The 12382-nt window shown below is 42.7% G+C and overlaps 1 protein-coding gene across 1 annotated transcript in view; it reads left to right on the top strand.

The window, feature by feature from the left end:
• LOC135525907 (ryanodine receptor 3-like) overlaps positions 1-11448 on the top strand; it is a 174757-nt gene extending 163309 nt beyond the window's left edge. The window contains 15 exon segments of the mRNA XM_064953874.1: positions 641-699; positions 890-1064; positions 1197-1283; positions 1361-1561; positions 1859-1989; positions 2508-2550; positions 2687-2814; positions 2917-2977; positions 3082-3228; positions 3356-3490; positions 3676-3832; positions 8966-9030; positions 9114-9214; positions 9860-9911; positions 10057-11448. Coding sequence (XP_064809946.1) covers positions 641-699; positions 890-1064; positions 1197-1283; positions 1361-1561; positions 1859-1989; positions 2508-2550; positions 2687-2814; positions 2917-2977; positions 3082-3228; positions 3356-3490; positions 3676-3832; positions 8966-9030; positions 9114-9214; positions 9860-9911; positions 10057-10152 — 1638 coding nt within the window. The 3' untranslated portion in view covers positions 10153-11448.
• The last annotated feature ends 934 nt before the right edge of the window (positions 11449-12382 follow it).

Raw genomic sequence — 12382 nt, 5'->3', positions numbered from 1 at the left:
TCCTGTTTCCATTGATCATCCTTGAGATGTTGCTACAACTTGAATGAAGTGGTGAAGTCTGTGGTTTGACTGTGTGAAGTCAATTTATTGGAAATGATTTGGAAAGGCACAAACCTGTCCCACAGTTCACGGTCCCACAGTTCACGGTATATGTCAGAGCATATATGTTTTTTAAATGTTTAAATTTTACTATTTTCTACATTGTAGAGTAATAGTAAAGACGTCACAACTATGAAATGACACATGTGGAATCATGTAGTAACCAAAAAAGTGTTTTACATTTTATATTTGACATTCTTCAAAGTAGCCACCCTTTGCCTTGAAAGCTTAGCATCCTCTTGGCATTCTCTCAACCAGCTTCACCTGGAATGTTTTTCCAACAGTCTTGGAATTTAATTTGGAACATATATTCACATGGTTTGATTCATGAAATATGTATATAAAAAAACAGTAACCCCAAAGACTAAATATAGTACAATATCAAACGCTCACATTGTAGACAAACGCTTTGGCGATTTAAAAACATTTCTTCAGATTTGTCCATCAGTATGCTCACAGAAAAAGTGTGCCAAAGTTTTTATTTATTTATTTCCATTATGAACATGAATGAGTTTACCAGGATTCCATGTGTTTCTTGAAGGAGGCTGCGACTAAGGAGCCTACCAACGGAGACCACAAAGCCGAGCCAGAGAAATCAGAGTGAGTGGCCTAATGCGTCCTTGATCTTTGATTTGATTCTCAGTGTGAACACAAGATTCCCTACCCAACTGAGCCGTAACAGCATTTGTTTTGCTCCCGCTGGAAGCTGAACTGATTTGGTGAGGGTGCTTGTTGTCTGTTGGTCTGTCTGTGCATCACCCTGTTTAATGGTGTGTGTTTGTGTCTACAGCCCAGAGGATGGGGAGAAGAAGGACACGGACAAAGTCAAAGAGGAGGCTCCCCCAGAGCCCTCACCGGAGGAGAAGAAGGCCCCCAAGAAGAGACCGGGACTGAAGAAAGAGTCTCCAGAGGAGTTCATGGCCAGCTTCTTCTCTAGCCTGGACATCTACCAGACCAAGATGCTGGTGAAACCACACACTGATGCTATACCCATTCACATCATTTAGCCCTGTTATCATAATAGCACATTAGTGTTTGTGGTGTTGCATGCTGTATGGCATATTATTGTCTAATATATGCTTGTATGTGTTTTTCAGAACTATCTGGCTAGAAACTTCTACAACCTGCGTTTCTTGGCATTGTTTGTTGCATTTGCCATAAACTTTATTCTGCTCTTCTACAAAGTAAGTCAAACCCTATCTAATCAAATAGTGTTACTATTGGGCTGTCATGGATATACACTGAGCGTGTGTTGTGTCAGGTGACTGGAGATGACGGGGATGACGATGATCCAGATCCCTGGAATGGAGGGGGAACTACTGATGAACAGGATGATGAAGGTGGGATGGAGTATTTTGTCCTGCAGGAGAGCACCGGCTACATGGCACCTACACTGCGCTTCTTGGCCATACTACACACAGTCATCTCTTTCCTGTGTGTGGTGGGATACTACTACCTAAAGGTACATTTTTCAAACACACACATACAGAACTTATATGCACACATACCAACATATTTATAATATCCCTTGAGAATAAATGTTTCATCATTATAATGGACTAGTAATAAACACAGCAGTTTTCAAGTGGTTAAAGTCCTTTATATTGTAATATGGGAACTCATCTACCATCAATACATTATTCCCCCTTTTTCTGAAGGTGTATTTGGTAAACACCAGCGTGTGATGATATTTTCTCAGACAGTACCTTGTGGGGCTGTGATCTAATGTTCTGTCTGTGTGTCTGTCCGTGTCCCCAAGGTGCCTCTGGTGGTGTTCAAGAGAGAGAAGGAGATCGCCAGGAAGTTGGAGTTTGACGGCCTCTACATCACAGAGCAGCCGTCAGACGATGACATCAAAGGGCAGTGGGACCGCCTCGTCATCAACACCCCGTGAGTCATATAGAGCATAACTATAATCATCACCGCAAGCTATAATCATCACCGCAAGCTATAATCATCACCGCAAGCTATAATCATCACCGCAAGCTATAATCGTCACCGCAAGCTATAATCGCAACCGCAAGCTATAATCGCCACCGCAAGCAATAATCATCACCGCAAGCTATAATCATCACCGTAAGCTATAATCATCACCACAAGCTATAATCATCACCGCAAGGTATAATCGTCACCGCAAGGTATAATCGTCACCGCAACCTATAATCGTCACCGCAAGCTATAATCATCACCGCAAGCTATAATCATCACCGCAAGCTATAATCATTACCGCAAACTATTATTGTCACTGCAAACTATTATCGTCACTGCAAACTATAATCATCAACTTTTTCGTATTTGAATGTAGTTTTCAGATTGTGGATTACTTGTTTTTACCAAGGTTTTTGTTTAACTCCCTTTCTTGTACCTTCTCATTGTAATAATGATATTTTCCATCCTCTTTTGTGTAGTTCCTTCCCTAATAACTACTGGGACAAGTTTGTGAAACGCAAGGTAAGTAGACAGTATTTAATTAATTATTGGAGGAATTTTTATGAATTATTCACCAGATCAATATGACTTGAACATGCACATACTATTTCTACTATTTACTCTGTTTCTCCTTGTTATCATGGCCTGCTGCTGTTAGGTGATCAATAAGTATGGAGATCTGTATGGAGCAGAGAGGATAGCAGAGCTGCTGGGGCTGGATAAGAGTGCTCTGGACTTCAACCCCACAGAGGAGACGGTGGTGAAGGAGGCATCGCTGGTGTCCTGGTGAGACCCTGGGAGAGTGGCCTATAATAGAGTTGTCGAGTTAGCATACACAGAGTGAAGTCAAAATCAGTACCATTCACATCAATCCACCTCTTTTGACAGGTTGAGCTCTATTGACACCAAGTACCAGTGCTGGAAAATGGGTGTGGTGTTTACAGACAATGTGAGTGTCCTACATTTACAAAGAGCATCATTTGGTATATGGTAACACCACATTATTGTTGACTTGATCTGACTGATCTGTTTCTATGTTGTGTGTCCCTGCAGTCGTTCCTGTACCTGGTGTGGTACACCACCATGTCCATCCTGGGTCACTACAACAACTTCTTCTTCGCTGCCCATCTGTTGGACATCGCCATGGGCTTCAAGACCCTTCGGACCATACTGTCCTCGGTCACCCACAATGGCAAACAGGTGGGTGCAGTTTGGCCACCAGGCAACAGGGGTCAGTGAAGAGTCAGAGCTCTAGTTCTGCAATGGTATTAACCATAGAGATAAAGTACATCACAGTGGAAGTAACCTGAGGTATTCTCTGTCTCAGCTGGTTCTGACTGTAGGTCTCCTGGCGGTGGTGGTCTATCTGTACACTGTGGTGGCCTTCAACTTCTTCCGCAAATTCTACAACAAGAGTGAGGATGACAACCAGCCCGATATGAAGTGTGACGACATGATGACTGTGAGTCCTTGGATTTTTCACTAACATCATAATGTGGAGGCCACACTAGTTAAAAAAGAAATCAATAAATTGAACACCAGCCCAGTTTAACAATCCTGTTTGGTGCCTTGTGAATGGATCTATTGCATTTCCATCCAGCCTCACTCTCTTTCTCACCTTCTTTCTGTCTCTCTCTCCTCCATCAGTGCTACCTGTTCCACATGTACGTTGGTGTGAGGGCAGGGGGTGGAATCGGGGATGAGATCGAGGACCCCGCGGGCGACCCGTACGAGCTCTACCGCATCCTCTTCGACATCACCTTCTTCTTCTTTGTCATCGTCATCCTGCTGGCCATCATACAGGGTACGTACTGTACTAATCTGGATCACAGGAGGCAGTATCTGGGACAGCGAAGGGGACCAGGGTGAGACCCAGCAGGGTCAGTGTCACTCTGGCTCCCTGGTGTCAAAGTCACCCTGCTCCCTATGGGCTGGAAGGGGCTGTGAAAAGGGCTGTGTAGGGAGGGGATTAATCACCCATAGAGAGAGACCCATAACTCGGTCTGTCTGTCTCCACTAGTCTCCACCAGGCCCTTACACACAGGCCCTTAATGTTTCTCTCACAGTCAGAAAGCCTCAAACTTTCCAATGGTTTTTCCACTTCAGACAGAGACAATCAGTCAGCCTCATGTCTCTCCCACAGACACTCAAACTGACTGCTCACCTTACAGTAAGTCTAGAACACACAGACAGATACAGCCTGTACCCTAAAACAAGTAAAAGTATAGATACCTTAATAGAAAGTTACTCAAGTAAAAGTGAGTCACCCAGTAAAATCCTACTTGAGTAAAAGTCTAAAAGTATTTGGTTTTAAATATACTTAAGTATCAAAGGTAAATGTAATTGCTAAAATATACTAAGTATCTAAAGTAAAAGTATAAATAATTTCAAAACTATTTGTGTTTAGTGAGTCTACCAGGCCAGAGGCAGGAGTGATGACCACATGTTCTATTGATAAGTGCGTGAATTATTTGACAACTTTCTTGTCCTGCTAAGCAATCAAAAAAATTACTTTTGGTTGTCAGGGAAAATGTTTGGAATAAAAAGTACATTATTTTCTTGAGGAATGTAGTGTAAGTAAAAGTTACTAGTTGTCACAAAAATAAATAGTTGTGCTAGAGGAGTTACTACAGATCCGGGTTCGATCCCAGGCTGTGTCGCAGTCGGCCGCGACCGGGAGACTGGTGCACAATTGGCCCAGCGTCGTCCAGGTTAGGGGATGGTTTGGCCGGCCGGGATGTCCTTGTCCCATTGCGCTCTAGCGACTCTTGTGGCGGGCTGGGGGAATGCACGCTGACATGGTCGCCAGTTGGACGGTGTATCCTCCGACACATTGATGTGGCTGGCTTCCGGGTTAAGCGAGCAGTGTGTCAGAGTCGTTGCTCTCGATCTTCGCCTCTCCCGAGTCTATACAGGAGTTGCAGCGATGGGACAAGACTGTAACTACAGTACCAATTGGATATGACGAAATTGGGAAGAAAAGGGGCAAAAACAATATTCAGTACCAGTCAAAAGTTTGGACACATCTTCAAGGGTTTTCTTTATTTGTACTCATTTCTACATTGTAGAATAATATTAAAGACATCAAAACTATGAAATAACACGTGGAATCATGTAGTAACCAAATGAGTGTTCAAATATATTTGACATTCTTCAAAGTAGCCACCCTTTGCCTTGATGACAGCTTTGCACACTCATGGCATTATTTTAACCAGCTTCATGAGGTAGTCACCTGGAATGCATTTAAATTAACAGGTGTGCCTTGTTAAAAGTTGATTTAAAAGGAATTTCTTTCCTTCTTAATCCATTTGAGCCAATCAGTTGTGTTGTGACAAGGTAGGGTTGATATACATAAGCTAGGCCTATTTGGTAAAAGACCAAGTCCATATTATGGCAAGAACAGCTAAAATAAGCAAAGAGAAACGACTGTCCATCATCACTTTAAGGTCAGTCAATGCGGAAATGTCAAGAACCATCAAGCACTATGATGAAACTGGCTCTCATGAGGACCGCAACAGGAAAGGAAGACCCAGAGTTACCTCTGCTGCAGAGGATAAGTTCATTAGTTACCAGCCTCAGAAATTGCAGCCCAAATAAATGCTTCAGAGTTCAAGTAACAGACACATCTCAACATCAACTGTTCAGAGGAGACGTGAATCATGGCCTTCATGGTCGAATTGCTGCAAAGAAACCACTACTAAAGGACACCAATCAGAAGAAGAGACTTGCTTGGTCCAAGAAACATGAGCAATGAACATTAGACCGGTGGAAATATGTCCTTTGGTCTGATGTGTTCAAATTTGAACCGCCGTGTCTTTGTGAGATGCAGAGTAGGTGAACGGATGATCTCCGCATGTGTGGTTCCCACCATAAAGCATGGAAGAGGAGCTGTTATGGTGTGGGGGTGCTTTGCTGGTGACACTGTCAGTGATTTATTTACAATTCAAGGCACACTTAACCAGCATGTCTACCACAGCATTCTGCAGAAATATGCCATCCCATCTGGTTTGCGCTTAGTGGGACTATAATTTGTTTTCAAAAGGACAATGACCCAACACACCACCAGGCTGTGTAAGGGCTATTTGACCAAGAAGGAGAGTGATGGAATGCTGCATCAGATGACCTGGCCTCCACTATCCCATGACCACAACCCAATTTGAGGTGGTTTGGGATGAGTTGGACCACAGAGTGATGGAAAAGCAGCCAACAAGTCCTCAGCATAATGTGGAAACTCCTTCAAGACTGTTGAAAAAGCATTCCAGGTGAAGCTGGTTGAGAAAATGCCAAGAATGTACAAAGCTGTCATCAAGGCAAAGGGTGGATACTTTGTGGAATCTAAAATATAATTTGATTTGTTTTTAACACTTTTTTGGTTACTACATGATTGTACATTTTGACTGGAGTGTGTATATATATGCTTGAGGAATTAAATTCCTTTGTTTTAATTAACCAATTCAATTAAACACTCTGCCCACTCCTAAGAATTTGTAAGACACTTATTTGCATAAAATGGACAGAGACCAGTCTCAAAATCAATCTGTAGCATTTATTTTCGAGAGTACTGAACATGATACAATTTACAACAGGTTATAAACTGAAAATGACGTCATTAGGTTTCAAACTGTCCCGTCCCTCCTCCACTCCTCCCTGACGCTAAGTTAATTTGTTTCTACCAAGGAACAGACAGTCATTGTTCTAATTCTTGATTATAATTACACACATTATATTCAGTACTAGTATTAAAATAAAATTCATACATCTATACAGTAACATAATAGTATTCTGATTAGTCAGTCCTGATTGAAATGTATACATAATTAGTTATTATTGATAAAAAAATCCCTTAACAATATATATATAGTAAAGTACAGATACTCCAAAAAAAATACTTTAGTAGTACTTTAAAGTATGTTTACCTAAGTACTTTACACCACTAAAGTGATGCTGCTTCCTATAGTCAGCCGCTGTTCAACCAACTGACAGTGTCAACCAACCTCGCAAGGCTGCAGGCCCAGACGGCATCCCCAGCCGCGCCCTCAGAGCATGCACAGACCAGCTGGCTGGTGTGTTTACGGACATATTCAATCAATCCCTATCTCAGTCTGCTGTTCCCACATGCTTCAAGAGGGCCACCATTGTTCCTGTTCCCAAGAAAGCTAAGGTAACTGAGCTAAACGACTACCGCCCCGTAGCACTCACTTCCGTCATCATGAAGTGCTTTGAGAGACTAGTCAAGGACCATATCACCTCCACCCTACCTGACACCCTAGACCCACTTCAATTTGCTTACCGCCCAAATAGGTCCACAGACGATGCAATCTCAACCAAACTGCACACTGCCCTAACCCATCTGGTCAAGAGGAATACCTATCTGAGAATGCTGTTCATTGACTACAGCTTGGCATTTAACACCATAGTACCCTCCAAGCTCCTCATCAAGCTCGAGACCCTGGGTCTTGACCCCGCCCTGTGCAACTGGGTACTGGACTTCCTGACGGGCCGCCCCCAGGTGGTGAGGGTAGGCAACAACATCTCCACCCCGCTGATCCTCAACACTGGGGCCCCACAAGGGTGCGTTCTGAGCCCTCTCCTGTACTCCCTGTTCACCCACGACTGCGTGGCCACGCACGCCTCCAACTCAATCATCAAGTTTGCGGACGACACAACAGTGGTAGGCTTGATTACCAACAACGACGAGACGGCCTACAGGGAGGAGGTGAGGGCCCTCGGAGTGTGGTGTCAGGAAAATAACCTCACACTCAACGTCAACAAAACTAAGGAGATGATTGTGGACTTCAGGAAACAGCAGAGGGAATACCCCCTATCCACATCGATGGAACAGTAGTGGAGAGGGTAGTAAGTTTTAAGTTTCTCGGCATACACATCACAGACAAACTGAATTGGTCCACCCACACAGACAGCATTGTGAAGAAGGCGCAGCACCTCAGGAGGCTGAAGAAATTCGGCTTGTCACCAAAAGCACTCACAAACTTCTACAGATGCACAATTGAGAGCATCCTGGCGGGCTGTATCACCGCCTGGTACGGCAACTGCTCCGCCCACAACCGTAAGGCTCTCCAGAGGGTAGTGAGGTCTGCACAACGCATCACCGGGGGCAAACTACCTGCCCTCCAGGACACCTACACCACCCGATGTTACAGGAAGGCCATAAAGATCATCAAGGACAACAACCACCCGAGCCACTGCCTGTTCACCCCGCTACCATCCAGAAGGCGAGGTCAGTACAGGTGCATCAAAGCTGGGACCGAGAGACTGAAAAACAGCTTCTATCTCAAGGCCATCAGACTGTTAAACAGCAACCACTAACATTGAGTGGCTGCTGCCAACACACTGACTCAACTCCAGCCACTTTAATAATGGGAATTGATGGGAAATGATGTAAAATATATCACTAGCCACTTTAAACAATGCTACCTAATATAATGTTTACATACCCTACATTATTCATCTCATATGTATACGTGTATACTGTACTCTATATCATCTACTGCATCTTTATGTAATACATGTATCACTAGCCACTTTAACTATGCCACTTTGTTTACATCACTCATCTCATATGTATATACTGTACTCGATACCATCTACTGTATCTTGCCTATGCTGCTCTGTACCATCACTCATTCATATATCTTTATGTACATATTCTTTATCCCCATACACTTGTGTGTATAAGACAGTAGTTTTGGAATTGTTAGTTAGATTACTTGTTGGTTATTACTGCACTGTCGGAACTAGAAGCACAAGCATTTTGCTACACTCGCATTAACATCTGCTAACCATGTGTATGTGACAAATAAAATTTGATTTGATTTGAAATATTTTACACTGCAGTACAAAAAGCTGTGGGGGGAGGAGAATTGTGTTAAGTTGCCCTGTTCATGAAGAGACATCTTCACTGGTTGTGTGTCTGTAGGTCTGATCATTGATGCTTTTGGAGAGCTGAGAGACCAACAGGAGCAAGTGAAAGAGGATATGGAGGTGAGAGACTTTGGTTTACTTTCATCTGTAGTTCAGGTCAACAGAAGAAAATGTTTGAGTGTTTCATCTATTTTTCTCCTCAGACCAAATGTTTCATCTGTGGCATCGGTAATGACTACTTTGACACGACGCCTCACGGCTTTGAGACACACACCTTACAAGAGCACAACTTGGCCAACTACCTGTGAGTATCTAGACTGAATGTAACCCGGCACTTAAAAGCTAGACTTTTTTGTCTCTGAGGTATCAATTAGCCGACAGGTCTTTCGTCGTCCTGCATATTTATACCCACTTGTTTACTATTAAACCACCTGATGGATGGCTTTTACACAACAGTTGATGGTATCTATGTCCCGGTAAAAAAATAAATAAACAGTGCCCATCAGCCAGCATTCCTCCACCCTCTATAAGCTCAGTGCTCATCTATTGTTTCTGTGCTAGCTAGCTGGAAAATAGGAAGCCATGTGGTCTTCATCTGCCCACTCAGTCAACTGGAGGAGGACATAATGCTAACCTTACTAGCTCATTTGTTTAGGGTGATTGTAAAATATGTGTTTGATATCATCTTATGTATGTGTCATACATTTTGATTTGGTGTGCAGTGGATCTCAGTACTCAGTACTCTGATGGTTGAGGATAAGACACATGGATGACTGATAAGATCATCAAGAACATTATGCTGGAATGAGACTTTAATTTCCTCCTGCTATAGCCATTTGTTGTTGTGAAAGAGGTCAGTTGATCTCTGAGATGTTGAATGATGCAAGTGAAATATGACTGTGGATCAAGTGGTAATTTTCATGTATCTCAATTCTATTTGACTTGACAGGTTTTTCCTGATGTATCTTATCAACAAAGATGAGACAGAACACACCGGTCAGGTATGGCGCTTGTCACTCCTTTGACCCCTTTGTCCTGTGAAAAGGTTGTCATATCAGGACCCAAAGTTAACTGTGACTCACCAGTTTTTAGGTTCAGCTCATTTGCTGCTATAGATTGACCAGTCTTTTTGTCTGCTTCCTCCAGGAGTCATACGTGTGGAAGATGTACCAGGAGAGGCTCTGGGACTTTTTCCCTGCTGGAGACTGTTTCAGAAAGCAGTATGAGGACCAGCTTGGATAGAGCTGACAGACATGTCGCTGTCATCCTACGGACAGGACTACAGTCCTACAAAGAGCTGCTCCAGGTACACTCCCACTTCCTCCTAACAGCTAGCTGATGACGGTTGGTAACCATTCACCGGCCTATTGCCTCCTCTAAATGTGTGAGACTAGAGGAGAGGGGAGATGCTATCTTCCATGTGATGGAATAACCATTTTCACATCAACGTCAAATGTACCTGTACATGTTACCTTTGGTACAGTGCCAACCTCCAAGAAAGTGACTATATTACAACCTGCCCAGACAGATTTCAGTTTTGAACATTTTTTTCTTTTTTTTGACAACGTGTTGCCTTTTCCTCCACATAACCCCGAACCATTGCACAATTATTGGTCTTTTTGAGAAACACTGGGTTGTGTGGGGTTATGGGACAACGTGTGAGTCTCGGCCTGTTGCAATATGCACAAAAGACTACTTCAATATTTCAAGAATGTTGAAAATGAGACTTATGCCAAAAGATAGGTGGGCAGATTTATACAGAGAGCATACTGTATGTGATTTAACAAAGTTTAAAAAATGTTGTTCGAGTAATGTGCTTTCAGATATGAAGTATTGAATATAGAGGACTTGACCAGGGGAGATGTTGATTATATGATAAAAATGCCTGAATCAAGTACTTGATGAAGTGCCTTATCTACATTACAACGGAGCTATGCAAAACCATGTGTTTTTCTTTCTGCAATGGATGTGCAGTAGTTTTCCTGGACCAGAAACAAGCAGCTGTTCAGAGTCATTACTTTGTGGCTTATGTTTTTAATTTGAAAATGGATGAGCAGTGTTGAGTATTTTGCCAACTGCAGAATCTACACTTAGAAAAAAAGGCTCTGGATAGAACCAAAAAGGTTTTATTGCTTGCTTCATATACTGTATGGCAACCTTATAGGTTTAATATAGAACCCTTTTGCAGGGTTCTTTGATCAGAACCCCAGGGTTCTTCACTGACCCAACATTGGTTCCATATATAACCATTGGGTTCCATATAGGGTTCTATATGGAACCAATTTCAGTTCTATATATAACCTCAAGGGGTGCCATATATGACGCAAGCATGGAACCCTTTCTGGTTCTATCCAGAACCTTTTTTTCTAAGAGTGTAACTGCAAACGAGTATAAATTACACAATCGTCTTAGTATATCATATGTCCGAATTTATTAAACACCTTGAAACAAAAAATAAATTGCTATTGTATGGCTATTTGTATGTAGTAGCATTGCTGAACCGTGCATTTCCCTGAAGGACAAATAAAGAAATCAATTAAATAACTGGAGTCTCTTCACACAGTGTTTCTTGTTGGATTTTTACTATCTATCTTTTTTGCTACAGTTAAGGACAAAGTATGTCGCCTTCAGTACAAACTACAGCAAACTTGCGTGTAATATCTCACTGTCCAGTTGGTCCTTTACTGACACCTAATCACCTCCTGATGTGACTCGTGAGTTCATATCAGGGGATTTAGATTCTTTTTTTTAAGCATTGCGTCATTTCCCCTAAAAGATAATGGGCATGTGAAGCTGAGCCTGGCTCTCCTTTACCTAACCACTCTTTGAATGACAAATATAGCCTACAGTTTAGGCCTGACTGTTAGGTGTTAGCTAGGGTGGCTTTGAAGGTTTACCACATTCAGTCTCCACATTTAGTATTTACATTTGTATTATCAGTAAGGTAGTATAATCAGTCCTAGCTTTTGATTTTAGCTAGTAGCTACTGAATAGTGTTGGTCAGTCCAGTCCTACCTGGGTGCAGGAGGCATGCAGGAGATCAGCAGGCTGGTTCCCTGCCTTGGCCGATGGGAGTTTTATCCCTCGTACGCACGGTGCCACCTGTCAGTTCGTATTATGCCCCTCTCACCTCAGGGGGCAAATTTATTGAAAATGAAATGTCTCATTTACATACACTGCATGACCAAAAGTTGGTCCCCTCTTTGCTGCTATAAAAGCCTCCACTCTTCTGGGAAGGCTTTCCACTAGATGTTGGAACATTGCTGCTGGGACTTTCTTCGATTCAGCCGCAAGAGCATTAGTGAGGTCAGGCACTGATGTTGGGTGACTAGGCCTTGCTCGCAGTCAGCGTTCCAATTCATCCCAAAGGTGTTTGATGGCATTGAGGTCATTGCTAGACTTCCATGTTCAAGTCTTGCCATAGATTTTCAAGCCAATTTAAGTTAAAACTGTAACTAGGCCACTCAGGAAC

The sequence above is a fragment of the Oncorhynchus masou genome, chromosome 32 (assembly GCF_036934945.1).
Source record: "Oncorhynchus masou masou isolate Uvic2021 chromosome 32, UVic_Omas_1.1, whole genome shotgun sequence".
NCBI classification, from domain to species: Eukaryota; Metazoa; Chordata; class Actinopteri; order Salmoniformes; family Salmonidae; genus Oncorhynchus; species Oncorhynchus masou.
This window is presented reverse-complemented; position numbering and strand designations above follow the sequence as displayed.